The sequence below is a fragment of the Staurois parvus genome, unplaced genomic scaffold, assembly GCF_062004578.1.
Source record: "Staurois parvus isolate SC_StPar_1 unplaced genomic scaffold, SC_StPar_1.0 ptg000070l, whole genome shotgun sequence".
In the NCBI taxonomy this organism is placed as follows: domain Eukaryota; kingdom Metazoa; phylum Chordata; class Amphibia; order Anura; family Ranidae; genus Staurois; species Staurois parvus.
Genome location: NW_028317866.1, coordinates 1,286,062 through 1,307,213, shown reverse-complemented (window position 1 = coordinate 1,307,213; position 21,152 = coordinate 1,286,062). Strand labels below are relative to the sequence as shown.

Below are 21,152 nucleotides of genomic sequence, written 5' to 3'. Positions count from 1 at the left end.
GAAATAAATGGTCCCGCCTGCAAAATCAATTAGAGGACTTTGAAAATAGAGACCATCGTGGAAATATCCACATCAGGGGCCTCTCTCGGAAACCACTGAGGATTTGCAACGTTCTGTGATGGCCTTTATTTCAGAAATTAGCTTCCAACCTGCCTATATACTGCTTCAAGATGGACAGAGTTCATAGATTCCTTGGCCCTAAGCAAGTGAATAGCCTGCAGCAAGATATTGCCAAGCTACACTCTTACCACGCACCAAAGACCAACTTCTGCAGGCAGCCCAGAACTAGCATTACAGTTGCAGGGTCATGCTTATACTCTCCACACTGACCTGGCTCAAACAATGCTCCAAAAATGGAGGTAACCTTTTAGGCTACAAATTGCACACAACAGTAAAGACTTCCATCTTTAACCAGCTGATGAGTTACAACCTTGCTTCCAAGAACTTGGCAAACAACTCTCTCAAGATGCCTCTGCACCCTCATCTTCTGGAGAATCCCACCACACTGCTCGAAACTACAACCTGGATCTCAAGTATTCTACTCTTGAGCAAATAGTTGACCTTGTACATCTTTTCCTTGGGCTAACTATGGCCATAGTGGGCAAGCCAACCCTTTGATCAAGTGATGCCATTTTGTGGCTTCCTTCACTTGCTTAATGCTTACTGATGGTTAATTTTTATGTTTCTTGCCATACATACTTAGACTTACAACACAATCAGTTTTGAGCAGGCCCCACTCAAGGACTTATGCTAGGACTCATTTGTTAAGCCACTATTCTAGAGGGACTGTTATTTGCAGTCATATCAGACTTCTTTCCGTTTTCATTCCACTATATATATAGTTGCATGGCACCCGTTTCCATCTGTTCCTGGGGACCAACCACTAAAGTGTTTCCATTAGGGCCTGCTCTACTAATCTCCATGGGCCCATGAGGCAGGTTACCCTGTTGCCTAGAAGAGTTTTCCAGTTTTGCCTCAGAGAGTCATTTATGGATGTATATCAGAGGTGTGTCTTTTAAACTGTTATACCAAATGTATGATCTATTCATTTTATAGAAATTACTGAATTGCATACCTTGCTAGCTGATGATGGCACATTCAGTGTTTAGATTATTAGATCATCTCTCACTAAAAGGGAAAACACACTTACAACTAACCTCCAACCATGACTACCTCTGCCATGTGCCACTCAATCCTAAAGCAGCTTCTAATATATGCCTGAGAGGAAAGCGCTTCTCAGTTTTTGGGGCCACCCCTCACAAAATGCATCACTTGCAATTTTAATTCTTCAATTATTGATTCTAATTCTCAATATACACCATACTCTGGGGGTGGTGGTTAGGATGCACATCCAACACCAACATAATCCATGTATTCTTCACAATTAGGACCACTTCCATGACCATCTGCAGGGTAGCCCGCTTTAGGTTCTTCTTTCAATATTTTTCCATCTCCCACCCCCATTTTATGGCTTGTTATAGCACCCAGCTCTCTCATACAAACCATCCCTATCTGCATTCTCGGTTGTGCATTCTTGACCCTGTGCTGCCATACAGGATACCCTGACAAATATAACGGTTTCTATGTCTTTACATGCTCACCAACACTCTACATAAACTATATGCTTACTCTTCCTCCATCTTCATCTACTCCACCCACATCCATGGGACCTGGCTGGGGAATAACACTATATATCGCTCCATGCAAAATGCGTTGCTCAATGCAATTGTTTGTCTTGGTGTGCCTTTGTCTCACCCACCATGGCTTTTGAAAGGTTAACCCTCAAGACTCTAGAGCTAAACCTACCTTCTGAGTGGCAAGTGGTCTATTAACTATTTGAACTTGCAGAAAAAATTGTCTCCAAGAGATGCACTTTTCTCCATATACAGCATCAAATATTTTTATCCCTCTCACCCACTGGTCTATCAAGCCTCATGACCCCCTGAACACAGGAGTGCTTTAGTAGCTTTTCCCAAAAGGAATTAACCTCATTTGCGACAAAAAAGATTTCTGACCCCAAGGCCAATATCTTCTGCGAGGCAATCTACACAGTCCAAAATTCATCATCCTTAGATACCATGCTCCAAAAACAACCAATATCCCTTTTCTTTCACATCTTCTAGAACTTCTAGCTTCACATGGCCAAGTCGTAGTATTTATATGTGGAGACTAACTTGACTATACATCCCAAGATGGATAAATTCTCTGTCCCACTACCCTAGCTAACCCCAACTTCATATGCTAAAGCAATCTGCTCACTCAGGCTGGCCTGGTGGATGTTTGGAGGGTGAAATCTCTATACCTCTATCAATCACATATGGATACAACACACTAACCAGTTCCCGCTAGGCCAATAACAAAATGACGGCAGAGTGGGACTTTCGTTGATCCAGATGGGTATCATAGGACATCCTTCGGGATCAGGGCCGCGCTGTGGTGAGATCTGTCTCTGGATGTCACAACCGATGACCAATCTGTGTACCAGCCCATTGCCAGTACCATGTGACTATTGTGACCAATCACAGCAGGTCACATGACAATTGTAAATAATGGATACTTCCTTTCATGCCATCCAATGTATACAATTGCGTTGCTAGCTGTGATTGGTCACAGTGATCATATGGTACAGACGGGGCCAATCACAGCTCATCTGTGTCATGAGATTAGCTGTAGCCAAATAAGAGCTGATCACAACAAACGCTGAATGAATCGATTTCATTCAGTTGAATGCTTGCCTATAGCAGTGAAATTCACTGCTATAGGCAATCATAATGTGTAAAAAAAAAAGAAATACTGATCACTTTCCCAGAGTAGTACAATGTTACTATATTAACATTATATTACTCTGGTCACAGTGTTTTATTAAAAATATAAAAAAAAAATTTAATTAAAAAATGTAATAAAAACATTAAAAAATATATATATATATGTGACAGACCCAACCAGGGCAGGGAGCTTTTGGAGGGGACTAGGTGCTAGTCTTCTACCCACTGACTATGGCCAATGGAGAGAGCAGATCATTCTCTAATGATGGACAACAACACGATGAACACTGAGAGCGAGGCTTTGACTAATTCTGAGTAAAGACAATACAGCTTCCCCTCGGGAGTGGATGGAAAGTTGTAATATTAATCTTGTACAGGTTAATGGTCAGAGTGTTGGAATATTGTATGAGTTTTGTCTTAAAATGAACAGATTATACAAGTGAAAGCAAACACCTGAAAAAAAGACAGCATGTGTAATGTACTTTGTGTATTGAGGGTTAGAGGTGCTGGACTGTCTGGGGTGGCCTCCCTGGCTAGCTGTTTATTAGCTTACTGTTAATTAGACCACTGTAAGCTGTTGGCTGTACTGTTTACACTGTTTAGGATAATGTGATCAAGCTCTTATCTAATCAGTGTGGGATGTTTATCCCAATGTGTAATATTTTATTGTTCATGTGGGGACTGCATCTATTTCTGAAGTGTATAAAAAACTGTATTTATGTTCAATAAAGTAGTTCCAATTACACCTAAGCTAGTTTCCCCTAGTCCTAGGGTGCAATGCCCAGCTATAATACCTTAATCCTGTGTCCCAGCGGCGAGGAAGCAATTCTCTGATGGAATCACCCAATCGGGGTGCCAGGTGGTCCATCATATTTTGGTGGCAGCAGGAGTAGAAGAGTCCAGGTGAAATATCTGACTCCCCACTATCTCAAAATAAAACCTTTTAGCCCTGAATGAAAATATCATATCCACCTGGTAATTATAAGTTTCAAATCTAGCAAAAGTACAGACCCTGATAGCTACACAGCTCAATTCTACAAGAAATTCTTATCCCACACTTTACAGCTTTTAATTATCTCAAGAAAGAGGACTCCTTTTCCCCGAAATCTTTGTAGGCCAACATTGTCATGAATTCCAAACTGACTGCTGACCCTAATTCTTAGTTTAAACATATACCAATTTGATTTCTGAATACAGATGTAAAGATCCTGGTGAAGATTCTGGCTGCCAGAATAAACACCTTCCTGGATCATCTCATCGAAAAAGACCAGGTAGGCTTTGTGCAATGGAGAGGCAAGGTTGACAATGTCCACCAAACTATACAGTTCATCCATCTTGCCAGAGCCCAGGCAGTAGAGTCTATGCTGATTTCTCTTGACAGGGTCAAAGCGTTCAACATTTTTTTTCCAGGCAATATATGCGCTTTGTCCTTTGCAAATGGGCTTTAGGAGAGGACTGCATATCCTAGGTCAGGGCCTTTTATGCCTTGCTGGCATAAATATGCGGAATTCACCTTAGATAGGCTGTGGCACCAGGCAGGGCAGCCCCTTAGCCCCAATCCCATTCATATTGGCCTTAGAACTTTGGAGCTGACATTCGAGCAGATCCAGACATCTGGGGCTTAGAGTTTGAGGGCAAGCACCATAAAATAGTGATGGGAAGATTAAGCAAGAAAGAAAAGAACACTAATGTAGCACTACACCCAATGACTGGTAATAAATATTTGTTCTCAGATTTAGATACAATGTAAGATTCAAAGAGAACGTATGTGTTTGCATTGCAGAAATTGTGAATTACATCACTATGTAATAGTGGTGCACCGAAAAGAAAATTCTGGTGCCAAAGCCGATACAGAAAATTCAGAATGCATATGGCCAAAAACCGAACCACCTGCGTATGTGAGGGTGGGGAGGCTAAATTTTTTTACTATGTAATATATATGGAAATAGCGTAATGGACGTCAACTCACCACAGTCCACGATTCATGCTCTTTGGGCTCCAAAATGCCAGAGTTAAAGATTTCAATCAGTTGCTGTAGACCGCCAGAAGCTACAAACTGAAAACACATTGCATATCAACTTGTCAGACCAACATGTCATAGGTAAAGACATTGTTATGCAGGTGACTTCTCTATTGTTCTACCGAGCAATACATTGATTCCTGCTCTTTTCTGTGACTGATGGCTTTATGCCAAGCATAACAGATGAGTGGCATGTACTACATTGTAGTACGTACTATGACTGAAAAAACTTGCAAAAGTTGTAAACAATTCATAGATGTGAAAAAGGATAGAGTTACTAGAATGCCACAATAAATTTGTTTAACAACTGACACAACTGTAGAGCAACCACAGGGTGCAGTGGTAAAGGCAATGGAGAGGAACAGCTTTCATCTTTGTGTGCCCAGCGTATTAGATGCAGGGCTTACACCCCCACCAGTCACTGCGTGTGTATCCCAAAGAATAACAGAAATAAAATAATACCTTGCAGCTCCACGTGTTTTTGCTGTTTTCAATCTGATCTTCACTGGAATCATCAGAGTCTGGATACAAATCACTGTAACTACCCTGTAAACAGGTTGCAGTTAACACATGTATTTATAATCTTTACCTTTATAGATGAATAGATGATAGCACAACTTTCCCAACTTAATATGAGTACTTGTGAGCCACATTCATATGAACAGAAAACCACACTAAACAAAAAAACGATAACACTTTGAAAGTTAGGGCTCGTTAAGATTTGTGGTTAGGGGCATTACAAATGCAATGGATAGGGGTGCATACATATGGTAGTCTCAATGTTTTGCGCCCACAGCAAAAACCTTTGCTTTGGAGCAGTAAGCCTGCCAAACTTGACACATTTAAGTGAATGGGAAAGCAACAAATGCCTGTGACTGTAGGGAAATTGGTAAGGCAATTATGTAGCATTGGTGAGGCAATTGTGGGGTTAAAGCAGGCAGTGAGGAAGCGTCCCATTGCCTCCTCTCCAGCTATTAAAGACCTCTGAAAAGCAATCTGAATGTGGTTCACTTTTCTGATGCACAGTTGATAAAGCCTTAAGGTTGTTTTTACCTTAATGCATTTTAGCACACTAGCATAAAAGTGAGGACTAACAGATTGGTAGGACTATAGGAAAGTTCAGGAGGTGTGTAATCTAAGGCTTTGCCAGTATCCAATCACCTGATGGTACAAGCCTATAACCTATGATGGATGAATACTCTGCTTATGTCCTGTACCGTTAAGATAATTCCTTTCAATTTTAATTTTAAAGGTCAAAGAAAGGTGAGAGGTACAGTCAGTTATACAATAGTTTACACACAATAATAAAAAAAAAAAACAAACAAAATATAAACTTACAGTAGACTCTCTTCTTATCCTTCTGTTTGGCTTGCCCAAAGCTTCAATAATTTCAAGAGCATAGAGAAGTTTGTGGGCACTTTTTATGCGAAGTAAGTCCTTCCAACAAGGTCCATCATTTCCCTTAACGGAGAAGAAAACAAAACAAAAAACCTTTATTAAAAGGTAGTGTGATCCTAAAAAGCGTAAAGCACGCAGCTCCAACCGCCAACACCCAGCGACTCAAATACTGTTGGATGCCAATATCCAACAGGGTTTCCCCATCCCACTGAAACTGACAGATGTAAGAGGTAGGGTGCCATACACCGTTAACCAGCTTAGTCACTAAATATAGAAGATTGGCTTTAGCTTGTCACCTCCAAGCCATACTCTGACACATTTCACCCCTCCACAATTAGTCATGGAGGCCATGACTACGCCTGCAGGAGGGTGAAATCCATCAGAGGAGCATGGCTAGGAGGAGACAAGCTGAAGCTGATCTTCTACATATAGTGACTACGCTGATTAGTGTGTGGCTCCCTACCTCTTCAAATAGTGTGATTAAAGGCAGATAGGGAAATAAAATAAAATATAAAAAAAAAAGAAATTGAAATATTGGAAAAGTGAAAACTTTGAAGCTGACCTCCAGACAAACAAAGCAGTTAAATATATATAGTTGAAATGCATATAGAGAGTGTTCTTACTGCCAAAGAGCTTGTAATACTGTTCAGCCACTTTCATGATCCTGGCTACCCTGCTAGAAAGCACAGACAGGTCCCTGACCTTCTTAACAGCACAGCTTGGTCAAAAACACACCCAGTCTTATGACTGGGCAACAATGAACTGGCGGCACACTGATCAGGTCAAAAATAGACTTTCTACTACTGCCAACAGATTATTTGTCAGCACGGCTGTAAGTGGGTTCAAGCTTTCCCTCTCCCAGTCTGTGGTGCTGTGCAGAGAATTACTAGATGCCAAAATCAAGATAAAATGTAGGTACTTTCACAAGGTGCTTTTAAAAACCATATCTAAAGAATTCAATAAATAAGTGCATTAATCAGAGTTTTTATAAAATCTGAATCCAGCTTGTTGGCAAGCTCCTCTTTTTACAGCAGTGTGCTGCTGAAGAATGAAGAAATGAAATGGTTGGATTATACTCTACTCACCTGCTCCTCAGACACATTCTGGAATGCCTGCAGCATATTGGGACACGTGGGCAGCAACATCAGGAGCTCCCATACACGCCTGGATAGATTCTCTGCATGGAGATGCAGCTCCTCACACCTAGCGCTCTGTAATCATAAAACGCTCAATTCTATCAAACATTTAACAGGTAAACATTATAAATATTCAATTTCAACTTAATATATAGGTAAAGAACTATCTTTTTTTTACAGTTCTGTCCAGTATGGTAAAAAGTACAAAAGTGGTTTCTAGCCCCAGTATTTAGGTCCAACCTGCCCCTCTCCCCTCCTGCCACAGCTGATCTTACAACAGTTGTGAAGGAGATGGCTGTCATGTCATCCTCTGCATTCCTGTTCATTTCAGCAAACACACGTGCCACACATTGGACAATCTCTGCAATTTTCTAAGGATCTTATCGTTCTATATGACTTCTGTCTTAGGACAACATAAGCCTGTTCAAAATGTGTTTGGACTGACAGTAAAAAATGATTACGAAGACAGACACTGTCAATTATATTGCAATAAAGGTTATACTTTAAAGTATGCTGATTACCCAGTTAGGCTTTAGAAATAGGCTATAATCCCAGTACAGCCATAGATTTACTTTAATGCCAGTCCTTGGAGGGTTTTATACTTAGCCATACTTTATAACTATTTACAGTCAGACATGAAGAAAAATACCCAGGACTTTCAAGCACAGTGGCATAAAGCAACTCCCACTCCTTGCTCTCATGTGAGATCATCGGTGCCTCAGCCCTGTTTAAGGTTTATCTAGAATGGATATGAAGCCTAAGCACAACTTCTCAGTGGTAAACAGTGAGGGGACGGAAAATATACGTAGATGCCAAGGCCAACTTTTATGCAACCTCATACCTTTGCCCTGCATATGCAAAACACAAATTCACTTCAAGTTTGAAAGAGCGAGGAAGAGTTAGGCCCTCTAAGATGCTAACTCTGTGTGTCCTCACTGAGACGTTTCCTGATATTCTCTCAATGTATATCAGACACAGAAGGTGTGCAGAAATTTCCTCAACAAAGACAGCAGTTTTTTTTTTTGCCCAAGTGTCATACAAAACAGGAAACATTCAAACCTTATAGAGATTTTTAACTCTTTCTCAATCAGTAGGAGGTAAGCTGGTTACACACAGATTGAAAGTCAGCCAGTTCCATAAGGACTGGATGAACTCTAATCTTTTTGTAGCCCTCCCAGTTTGAGAGAAGCCAAACATTAGATTGGCTTCTATCAAACTGTCCTGCTGGAAAACCTTTGATCAGCAGCTTGCAGCCAAATGGCTGCAGCTCTGGTCAGTGTATTCTGACAGTGGAGAGTCCCTGCTGTTAAAATACAATAGCACAGAGGGAAGAATTCCTGTATCCACACACTATCCTTAGATCTGATTTTGTCAGCCTCCTGGCTGAATGAAAAAACACGCAGTGTACCCAGCTTTATGCTTTACTATGGAAAAAAATAAATAAATAAAACCTACCTCAACATCCTCCAAGTTCATTTCTCCTGAAGGAGGCTTAAATGAAGCTAACATTTCAAGCAAGTCGAAGAGAGTGGTAAGGTGAGGTTCCTGTAGGAGAAGCAGCATGGGGATGTTTTCCTTCTGTGGGGGAGGCAGGCATGATGCTGGAAGCTGCACGCCTTCTCCTTTTCTTTCCCGCCTTGGAGCACCCAATGATACAAACACCATCTAAGCATAACAGACACAAGTTTAAGTTCATTTGAATTATACTTTAAGATTTAGGAAAATCAAAACGATTGTCTGATTTTTTTTTTTTTTTACCAAGGTGGCACAAAAAGTTTTATGAAAATAAAGACAGGAGGTTACAGTACAAAATATTGAATTGTACAGAAAATAGTATATAATGGTTACATACAACCAAACAGAACAAAGGAACAACCCCCTGGTGACAATAGAAACACAACATTAGTCATATCACAGTAGGGTAACTTGCATAAGAGATTACCGCTATCCGACCGGCCTATAGCAGAAGTACTGCAACAGGGTGGCAGGGCTGTGCAAAATCACTTATTTATACATGATTTTGCATTCCGGATAGGGGGCACGTGCATCGCCCTACCCCCGCCGCCACTGGCGGCTACAGATGTCGATCACTGTGTCCCGGCCAGAGATTCCCCACCAGCACTCGGCGATCACCAAGTATCACCGACAGGGGAGAGACCTGTGTGTAAAAACAGGTCTCTCTCCTGCCAGCAGTAACATGCTGCTGTGCACTTTTCTGCACAGCAGAGAAATATACAGCAGTACGTTTTCCAAGCAAAACAAACATAGCACAGTTAGCCCTTTGATCGCCCCCAGATGTTAACCCCTTCCTGCCAAATGACATTAGTACAGTGTCAATGCTTTTTATTAGTACTGATCACTGTACTAGTGTCATTGGGATGTCAGTGGCAGTTAGTTCCCCCCCCCCCAGTGTCAGAATGCCTGCCACAGTCTTGCTATAAGTTGCTGATCGGCCCCATTACTAGTATAAAATAAAAAAAAATCCAGTCTATATACCGCCATTTGTAGACGCTACAACTTTCACGTAAACCAATTAATTTACATGTATTGGGAATTTTCTTTAGCAAAGACATATAGCAGAATACATTTTGACCTACATTTATGAAGAAATTAGATATTTAAAAAAAAAATTTTCAAAATTGTCGGGTTTTTTTGTATATGGCGCAAAAAATAAAAAATACACAGGAGATCATATACCACTGAAAGAAAGTTCTATTTTTGGGGAAAAAAAGGACATAAATTTCATTTATGTACAGCGTTGCATGACTGTGCGATTGTCAGTTAAAGTAACACAGCGCCGTATCGCAAAAAAATGGCCTGGTCAGGAAGGAGGGGTAAATCCTCTGGAGGGCAAGTGGTTAAATGGCTGGCAGCATAAAACAATCAGTACATCCCTCTATAAGAAAAATATGCCCTACCTGTCCATAAAAAATAAATAAATAAATAAAAGCATATAAAGTTGTGGAAAACAGGTTTGAGAAGCACTGCTCTAGATACAGTAAAGCAGGCCTTTTCATTTTCCTCCATCTAATTTCCCTTCAGTTACGACTGAGTTTGGTAAGCTTTTTAACTGAAGAAAAAAAAATAACTGCAAGGAGAAAAACTGTTGAGAAGGACAGCTATACATGTATTGTAGTAGATTTTGTTCCCTGAGTGATGGTGACAATGCCAGTGAAGAGGTTTTACTTTGAAAAATCATTTCTATCTGTAAGAGGCTGAAAGACTATAGATATTGGCAACCATCTGTCCTATTATCATAGGACCTGGAAGACAAAATATATGAAACCTGGCTGTAACTTTGCATTTACACCTCTGGAAAAAGTAATATTTATGTAGAAAGTATAATGTCAACACCTATTCATAAGCAGCAAAGAACAGAAGTTGAGATGGTTAGAAAAAAATGTAATTACAGTAAATAAACAAGTCAAACCAATAACATACGGTAATAAATACCTGCATGTCCTTAAATCCCAGTTCATGGAGAGTTTTTTCATCATAATCCGTCGTCAACTCATGACCAGATGAAATCATTCGAACAGGACCCATAAGACCACCTTTGGGAAAAAAAAAACAAATGCATTCAACTTTTTGCACTAATAAGCAATTTAGCACGAATTTCGTAGCACGTTATAAAGACATAAAAAAAATATTTAGTGATGCAAAACATGATGGTGTCCTCTGATAGCATCATAATGTCTGATATTATAGGGACAGGGAAACACATTTGCGGTCCTACATTTTTATGTAATTTATTACAGGTAACTTAATTTTATGTATTACAGGTGATAGCACCGTCAATTTATGCAGCGCTTTAAATATATATTGTACATTCATATCAATCCCTAACCCTCAAGGAGTGTACAATCTAAGGTCCCTAACTCACATTCATACATACATATACTAGAACCAATTTTATACAAGAGCCAATTAATCTACCAGCATGTCTTTGGAGTGTGGGAGGAAACCAGAGTACCCGGAGGAAACCCACACAGGAACAGGGTGAACATGCAAACTCCAGACAGGTGGTGCCATGGTTGGGATTCAAACCGACGACCCTAGGACTACCAGACAGAAGTGCTAGCCATTTAGCCACTCTGCTGCCCTAATGTAATAAATGACTTGTTTCATAATATAAATATGTCTAGTCTTCAAACAGAATGGTACTCACACAAAACCACTGTGTTAATTACCAAGCCTGTAATATTGATTGAGCCGTGGTTCACACCAAAAGCGATTTGAAAGTGGTACGATTTGGTCCCATTTAAGCATGACTTCAAAGTAGAGCTGATATATACACAGGTGTGATTTCAAAGCCATTTACCTTATAGTCTATGAGAGTTAAATCTCACTGAAGTGGTGAAAAAGTAATGCACAATTTGAAATCACACCTATTAAGGTTGATTTGGAAATCACATGTCACACCTGAAGTAGCAGCGGTGTGAACCAGGGCTGTTAGTTGAGGTGATGTCACATGCTTTTTTTTTTTTTTTATAACCTTGCACTTGTTTTTGTTATTGAATGCAAAGCATGAGGACCCATTAACACTACTGCACTACTTTAGCGCACACGCACTAATCTGAATGGATTTGACTGGGCAGCATAACATACAATGCATATGCATGTAGCATTTTTAGCAGGGCAACGCAACTCACAACTACTGGCAAGTTGTTTTGGGGTGCCTTTTGAACAAATGGCACTGCATAGTACCTATGCATAAAACTGTGCGCTACTGCAGCGAAACAGTGTAAATGGGCTCATATGCAGGAGTTTCAAAACAACCCTTTCGTTGACAGAGCTATTTTTGCTTTTATTGCACACGTTTAAAAGGAATGTTATGTGCTTGGGTTTAACTATTTTTTGCAAAAAGAACATTTTTACTTAGCTACTTTTTTCAAAGGGTTAAAGATTAATAAGCATCAATAGAATTATTTTCATCTAGATCTATATTTTGTTTTAAAAAATTAAATACAGTAACTATAGGCTCTAGAAAACAGGAATTATGACTGTAAATTCCATATCTTAGAGTACAGTACAGGACACAGGCAACTTATTCATATACCATGGGTCTTGAGTGCTGCTGCAAGAATCTTGAGGTCGAAATCTGCATCTGCAGAACAGTACAAATCCACCTGGTAATATTTTTGAAAATGTATGAACATAAGACCAGATGGCGGCATTACAGAGTTGGGCTACAGAGGCTGGGTGCTTAAAAGGGTATGACTGGTAATGATTAAGAGTCCATTGGCATGAAACGTGTCAACACTTGCTCTTGTTGTGGGTTATGCTATTTGGACTTTGATTTTTGATTTTTTTTTCAATAAACTTGATTGGATTTTAAATAACAGTGTGTGGTCATCCAACTGTTAATTGTTCAGAGGCTTGGTGCTTAAAGGCCAAGGATACTCCAACAAATTTAGACCGGGCTAACAACAACACAGGGAGGGGTATTTGTTCTTTTCACATAACCTTGTAATCAAATCCCTTATGGTCTGCACAGTGGAGGATTTTGAAGCAAGGTGTCCCCTGCAAGGTCTCGTGGAAAGAACAAACAATCTAATGCAAGCAGTAACTTTTAGATACACTCCAATGGCTCTGATGACATCCAGACAATGCAGAGAGACTTCCTTGGATGCTTGGAAACAAGAAACAAAGATGGTAAAACAATTTCCTCATTGAGATGCAAAGCTAAAGACACTTTTGGAAGAACAGATCTTGGGCGTAATACAACCTTGTCACCGTGAAATAGGAGGAACAGCTCATAGAGAAAAGGGCCACCAATTGCTGAAAATCTGTTCATGCATTTGAGACTGAGGTCTGAGTGGTTGAATTTTAGTACCAAGTTTGAAAAGTTTGCACTGTAACGTTAATACAAACCAAATATAGCCCCATTTTACACAGTAACAGTCAGAGATACAGGGAGACTCTGCCTTACCAGTCCAGGCCTTGCCTGTCATGTTGGGCATACCCCCCAAAGGCCTCCATGGACTTGGTTCCATAGTGATGTACCCTCACAGGCCGTCCCCACAGCAAGGGATCTGGGTACAGCTTCCAAAGTTTTAATGAGGCTACACTGCTTCTGTGTAGGCAATAGAAGACAGTGAGGGTTTACTGAAGAATACAATAAAAACTGGTGAAGTAGTTTTTTCTGGAAAGAAGAAAGGTCCATCACCTACAGACACCAACAAAAAACTCAGAGTGGGGTAGAAGTTATAAGGGAGTTGCTCCAGGAAGGCATGTCCTCAAAAGTTTGCCAGTGTCCAATCACCTGAAGGTACAAGCCTATAACCCATAGTGTACGAATAAGTTGCTTAAGTCCTGTGCTGTATGTTTAGGAAATATTTTTGGACATAAAGATCAGCAACATATGACAACAATTCCATGGGTCTTTATACAAGCCAAAAGGCACTCTGGTTATATGCTGGTTAAAATTAGTCAATTTTTTCCAGGCATCACAATCTGAATATTGAATAAAACTTTCCATTGAAGATGAAACATTCAAAATTGGTTTCAGCTGCTCACTTATATTTATGATGCCTTGAAGAATGTTACACATCAGATATTACAGTGCATTTAAAAATAATTAGAGACAAGAAACAACATAAATTGGGAAATTTTCCAGGAGTTAAATATGGTCAAAGTGGGAATGATTAATATTTACCATGCTACAGGACATTCAGCACTCCAAACTTACAAAAACATCATTAAAACTTGTAAAAAAGCTACAAATATCCCAAGAAAAGGGCAGAAGAGAGCACAGTTAAGGCCAAACGTAACTCCCTCATGGCAATCAGTTTACCAATAGACTGTTTACATCGTGTAAATATGTAGAACATATAGTAGCTTTACTTTTGTCATAAAGCAGAAACAAAGTAACAACGTATAAAGATACTGCACATAGGTTAAAGTACGGGTCTCCAAACTTTTTAAACAAAGGGCCAGTTTACCGTTCGTAGCCTCCCTAGTAATCTGATTATGTCCATATTTCTGTGCTCAAAGTGGTACATTTTTTTGCATGGAAATATGTAGTTTTTTTTTTATTGTAGGCCTGTAATTTTTAGGAATAACTCACTGAAATCTGTCTGAACAAGAGTCTAGTAAACATTCCAGGTATGTTAAAATTTGAAACACGAAATCAAAAATTATCACATCACCAAGCAAAGTCGCAAAATCGGTGAATGAAATAGTGCCCCAAGGGCCAGATAAACGCAAGCAAAGGGCTGCAGTTTGGAGACCACTGGGTTAGAGTATCAACACCATATATAAATATTTTACAAAAGCCCAATTACTATGATATATAAACTGATCATGGAGATTAAAATAAATTAAATGAAAACTGTAATACAATTTAGACCAAGCACCCTTCAGAGCCCTCTAATGCTTACCACTGTTGTCCACAGCCCTGTTCCCCGCTGCTGCCCCTGAAAAGTTGATAGTAACTACCACCAAAGCTCAGTATTTTGTCTTTAGTCTTTGACACACCCATCTGACTGAGCACTGCATTGTTGAGAGCTAGAGGTGGGCCAAGCATTTCCCAATACCTGTACCACAAAGAATTTGACAGAGTTGTGGAAGACTCTGTGGTTAACTGCTTTTTCACATGCAAGGCAAAGCTGTGATAAGCATCCAAGGATCACAAGTTTGGTTTTCTTTTCTAAGCTGTGCAATGTCAAACAGCACTTAAAATATGCAACTTGTACAGCATGCTACCTAATGAAATGTCAGTAGCTTGAATGAAATGTGAATTTTTGTTTTATTTTTCACTGTAACACTGTGCTCATAAACTCAAACAGCAACCTACACTTTAACACAGAAAGAAAAGCATTATCATTCCTCACCAGGAAAATCACCTTTACGGCTGCTCTGTCCAAACTCTTGAAGCTGAGGCTGTTGATTTAGCTGATCTTTCTGTAAATTTTCATACCAGTGAGTAACTTCTGCCCGCAGGTCAGCTACCTGGTCACTTGGATACATTTCTATAGTCATCTAACAAGGGACAAAAAAAATTAGCTATGGGAAAAATACAAACAAACATTCTGTGCAATAGAGGTGGTGGTATCCAGACCTTATCAGGAAGCCCAGCAGGTTGGCAAACAATTCTAAGAGGCAAGGATTGCTTGTCATTCAGTGCTTTCAGGTGACTGCTGATACCAGTTCCTTCGATCTGCCATTGTCTTAGATGGTAGGCAAACCTAGATGAGAAAGAGAATGGGGCCATTAGAATAAATACATTTACACACTGGGAATACCAACCCAAGGTAACAGCAAACAAGGAAAGCGCAAATTTCTTATTGTCCAGACTCCTAATGACTAAGATTCCTTCTTTTTATAGTAGAATCCAAGGGCAGTGTAAAAATAAGATTTCTGCACTCACTGTAAAATCTTTTTTTGGAGTACATTAAGTGACACAGGAAGTCCTGTTTTACTGCTGCCTACAGGAGGATTGGCCACTGGAATACAAAACCAGCTTAAGTGCTAATAGGAACACCCTCCTTTAAAGTGTTACTAAACCCAGGACCCTGCATTCACTATACCTGGTCTCCTACAGTACACAGAGCAAGGAAATGCAATATTAGTAAATATAAGCTACTAAATACCTTTTCTCATCAGCAGTTAGAGCAGTCTTGTAACTTCTAAGAGTGTCCAGCCGAACACATGTTAAAGCTTGTAGGAGTTTTCATTCTGCTCTAGAAAGATGCAGGACCCCTGACCTCTGTCTGATGTGCTGATTTGGCCCTGTGCTCATCACATGCACCCTCCCAAGAAAAAAACCTCTCTAGCAATATATACCAAACTGAGCATGTGCAGCGACTACACACGATATGTCTTATCGGGAGATAGGAGGGGGACACCAGAAGACAGTGAGGATCAGAGAAGTCAGGATCAAACAGCGTTTTTACACAATGCAGAAGATTAACCCCTTAGGTTCCACAGTGAGTATAGCAAGCATGCTTTACTGCATATACAGACTGATTTTACTGTTGTGGGTTTAGTAACACTTTAAGAGCCAACTCTCCCACACTGAAATACCTTTCTTTATATAGTGTCCTTAAATTTACCAACATGCCTTAATAAACCACTCCCTTTCAAGTGACATTGTACAATACAATACAAACATCTATATAAAAATAAATAGGCATTTGCACACACAAAAATCAGACCATGTATAAGAAGACACAGTTGTACCATATGTATATGTATTGTACAGCCAATAACTCTCAAACTCTGCATCAGGGTAAATAATGTTTGCCATTTCATATCATGATTTACATTTATATGTACTATGTCTGCTATCAGCCAAGGAAACCATTCAAAATATAGTAGACTTTTACATATGCCTTTACATAAAGTATAATGCACTACAGCTATGCATACTAATCCAGATTAAGAGGTGGGACTATGTTAAGTGGGCAAACTCTGTCAACATAAGATAAATAAAATACTAGCCTCTCCATCACCATGTTTCTCCCACACTTGGGGAATACCCGCTTTAGGTGCTCTTCTGGCACCTACATGGTCCTTTTTGAGTCCTGCGCACACGACGTCTCTGGTGCTAACCAGAAGCTGGAAACGTCATCAGAGCTGCACCCGCTTCTCTCAGCCCACTCATCCTTAACTTTGAGTTACAGTGTTGGCCCAAAAAAGGGAGAAACAAAGCCATGCAATGGAGGACATCTGTACTTGAGAAGAGTTTCCCACTCAAGCTCAAAACACATATACACCCATGTCCAAGTCAATTTAAATACGCAAATACATAAAAAGGAAAAGAAAAACATTTAAATTGGAAAGATTATTATAAAACCTATTTTGATCGGGGAGGCTTATAAACTAAAACATTACATTCCTGAACCATAAATCTTTATATGATAAACCAGTAATGAAAAACAAAACATAACACTAAAGTCTGAAACCTATATTCAATTAGTATTCCTAAAAATGGCTGCAATATAAAAAATAACATATATAATAATGTACAAATAAAATATAATTTGTGTGTAATAAACAACCGTATACTTATGCCTACAACAGTACGTATGAACATGACACATTTAAAGCTCATTGTTAAAATCATAGAGGACATCCAAAAGGCGTCCAACTGAGGGGTAAGCCAACAGCAAGAACTGCTAACAGGCCCAACAAAGCAGAACTAGGGACTGCCTGCAGCCTAGGAGCCCCTTGAAATGGGCCAACACTCAAATCTGACAGTGATTGAAGCTACACCCCCTGCCAACATAACCAGAGGGAGGGCATGGCAAAACAAAATAATGCCCAGGACAAAGAAATAATTATTCAGAAGGAAATGGGATACCCAAGTGAGAAGCTGGGAAACATGAGTCCACCAAGGGTTGGAACAACAAGTCTGGGATGGGGAAGGAAGAAAAAATCCCACCCTAACAAGGTTAACAAACAGTGCATCAAAGTTCCCTGCATGACTAGGTTCCAGACAAGAAAAATAACCCTTGTAAGTGCATCACCACCCAGTCTAAGCGGCAAGGCCCAGTGCCTCTATTCACCTGGCTCTATGCTAAGACACAAGAACTCCATACTCCAAAATATATTTGGAACAATCACCTCACCAAGGTAAAATCATCTGCGAAGGGTGTTAAATACCAACAGTTCAGCAGAGAACCCAGGATCTGATCCTATAAAGTGCACATGACTGAAGAGGCAAGGAGGTAATGTGCATGGGAATACCTGAACAAGGACAGGCAGTAGGGTATAGAGGAGGAATCCTGCCTATCCTTGACTTCAGGAATCACAGGGCTAAGATTGCTCCAGACTCTTTAGATCCAACAAGATATCGGCATGTGTGGAACAATGGAAATGAGTCTTATCAGCCCAACTAAGAAGCAGGGACCAGTGCCAGAAAGGTTTTGAACATGCAGTGCAGACAAGAGAGACCTAAACCCAAGTGAACAGGTGAAGACATTCCTTGTTAATGGAGGACACCTGCAGCAGGAGACTAGTCTGTTGTGCCTGCAGACAGCTCAGAGACACAGGGTCATCCTTCAACGTCCTTCACCTGCAATGCAGGGTCTGAGATGCAGTTAGCTTTATAAACCCCTTCTCCATGTCCAGAAGCTATCAGTTAGGAAAAATTGCCTTTCAGGGGACAGCCCTTAATGATGGGGGATAATCAGCGTGGAAATAATTTACAAAAACACACAAAAGACTACCTCGTCTGATGCATGAAGGACATAGGTTCCTTGAAGAAACAGCAGTATATGCAGTTGTGTTCAAAATAATAGCAGACCAACATCACTAACCAGATCACTGTTTTTGGTATAAGTATTTCTACATTTCAAATAATTTACTAGTAGGTATTGTAGAGTAATAGAAAACCAACAGGCCCAACAGTCATGACATACATGCTGCTGATTCTGTGTAATTGAATCATACCAATGTGGCGTTCAATTAGTGAGGTCATTCAGTCTGAACAAAACAGGTGTCAAACAGGTGGCCCTTATTTAACCACTTGCCCTCCTGAGGATTTAACCCCCCTTCATGACCAGGCCATTTTTTGCTGTTGAGCACTGCTCTATTTCAACTGGTAATGGTGTGGTTGTGCAATGCTGTACCCAAATGAAATTTACATCCTTATTTCACACAAATGGAGCTTTCTTTTGGTGGTATTTCATCACCTCTGTGGTTTTTACGTTTTGCACTATAAACACAAAAAATATTTTTTACTTTTGGTTATAAAAATTATCCAATAAACTCAAAGTTAGTTATAAATTTAGGCCAAAATGTATTCTGCTACATGTCTTTGGTAGAAAAAAAAAAATCTCAATATATATAGATTGCTTTGTGTAAAAGTTATAGTGTCTACAAACAATGGTGTATATTACATATATTGGAATTTGAATGAACCACCAAACATTATAAGCAGGGGACCTAGGGAATAAAACGGTGGGTGTTGACATTTTTTACGTCACACATTATTTGCACAGCTATTTCTTAAATGCAAATCTTCAGAGAAAAATACACGTTTTGGAATTTTAATGCACAAAAACGCAATATATTTCCCAATTGTTTGATGAATTATAAAAGATTATGTTATGCCAAATAAATAGATACCAAACATGACATGCTTTAAAATTGCGCATGCTGGTGCAATGGCAACAAAGTACATACATTTTTATTATCGATAGGCGGCGCTTTCGAAGCCTTTACAGCTCACCAAGATCGGTGTGATCAGATGCTTTCCCAACTTACAAATAGCGCTGTTTATATCCTGCAAAACTGAAGTCATGAAATGCCCGTAGCTTCGGATTTCTTAGACTATAGAGATGATTGGAGTCATTCTGGTCTCTGTTCAGCTCTATGGTCAGTCAGCGGATCTGATACCTCACATGAATGGTCAAACTGCAGTTTACATACTGTCACGGGATCAAAGCTTGCGCGCGGGGGGTTGGGGGGTGGGATGTCCCTTCCCACTGCTTGTAAAAACAATTCAGCAGCTAATTGGCCACTAGAATTGCTTTTAAATGAAAGCTGACCGCCAGCAGAAAAAAAATGATACCAGAATGATGCCTGTAGCTGCAGGAATCATTCCGGTAGAACAACTCAAAGTCCAGCAACGTACCAGCATATTGTTGGGCATATATGTAACAGCAGAGAACACGAGCATATGATGAATTGGGTCTGTGGACCAATATGACTGCAATTCATTATTTTTTGTAATGTCCATGTTGAATGCAAGTCCCAAAATTCAGAAACCGTGATAGGTTTCCATGCGAATTGTCTGGCAAAAGCTGAATTTGGGTGGGCGGCGATGTATTGTTGTGTGTATAAATTGCCTTGGCCCACAATCAATTGGTACAAATCTTCCGTGAAAAACAGTGAAGGGGCTAAACTCTATTGCTGGCGGCGAACGGGCCAATCCTGCTAACTCTGCATTTTTGGAGACACTATACCAAGGAAGCACTAGTATAGTTCTGTTTGTGATCAATATATTGATCTTTACAAACACTATACTAGTAACTATGGTGATCAGTTACCTATAGCGCGAGTGAGATAGTGTGCGGGCAATCTAACATTAGCTGACCCTTGCTGGGAGGGGTTCTAACTGACCCTGACACGATCGGATGTCGCTAGTGGCAGTAATACAGTGATCAGTGAAAAATTCTATATACTGACACTGTACTAATGGCACTGGCTGGGTGATGGGGCGATCAAAGGGTTAATAGGGGCGATCAAGGGGTTAAATGTGCTAAGCGAATGTGTGTGTGTAAAATGTAGTGCTTTTACTGCCGTGTTCTCTCTTCTCTCCCTTGACCGACCGGGGGGCAGCGCAGGAAGGGGGGGTGCATGGGCGTTCACGCCCCAAGATAGGAAGCAACACAAGATTACCTCACTTTCCCAAGAGCTGCTACTCACCCGCAAAATGCGGGTAAGTGGCTGGCAAGTAGTTAAAAAATACTCTTAAAATTTTTTTTTTTTAATTCTCAATATGGTATTTTATTTCATTTTTTAATTATTAATACTTTTATCAGAATAGTACAATGTTACCATAGTAACATTGTACCAAAGTGTGTGTGTGGGGGGGGTTACATTTTGCTTTGCAGGAGAAATAAAGATAATTTCTCCTGTAATGCAAAGCTTGATGTCATGAATCTAACTCATTCATGAACTGTCATCAATGAGTTTTTGACAGCTTGATAGTGATCTGTGATTGGCTGGAGCTGGTCACATGGTACAGGGTGCTTACATTGTGATCATATGTATGCGATCACATGATCACCGGGATCTTCATTGTGCTGTGCCCGCTGGACACAGCAGCCGTAGTTGGGGAGTGCTGTGCTCCCGATAGCGCCCCCTTGTGTTGGTACAGCG

The 21,152-nt window shown here is 40.1% G+C and overlaps 1 protein-coding gene across 5 annotated transcripts in view; it reads right to left on the bottom strand.

The window, feature by feature from the left end:
* USP34 (ubiquitin specific peptidase 34) overlaps positions 1-21,152 on the bottom strand; it is a 244,271-nt gene that overhangs the window by 129,669 nt on the left and 93,450 nt on the right. For 4 of the 5 annotated variants that reach the window (XM_089669184.1, XM_089669187.1, XM_089669185.1 and 1 more), the window contains 8 exons: positions 15,382-15,508; positions 15,155-15,302; positions 10,773-10,873; positions 8,775-8,984; positions 7,269-7,394; positions 6,124-6,246; positions 5,248-5,331; positions 4,735-4,821 (listed from right to left, as the gene is read on the bottom strand). In XM_089669184.1, the coding sequence (XP_089525310.1) occupies positions 4,735-4,821; positions 5,248-5,331; positions 6,124-6,246; positions 7,269-7,394; positions 8,775-8,984; positions 10,773-10,873; positions 15,155-15,302; positions 15,382-15,508 (1,006 nt within the window). The remainder of the gene's footprint in view (positions 1-4,734; positions 4,822-5,247; positions 5,332-6,123; positions 6,247-7,268; positions 7,395-8,774; positions 8,985-10,772; positions 10,874-15,154; positions 15,303-15,381; positions 15,509-21,152) is intronic. The other variant, XM_089669186.1, reaches the window with a different exon arrangement.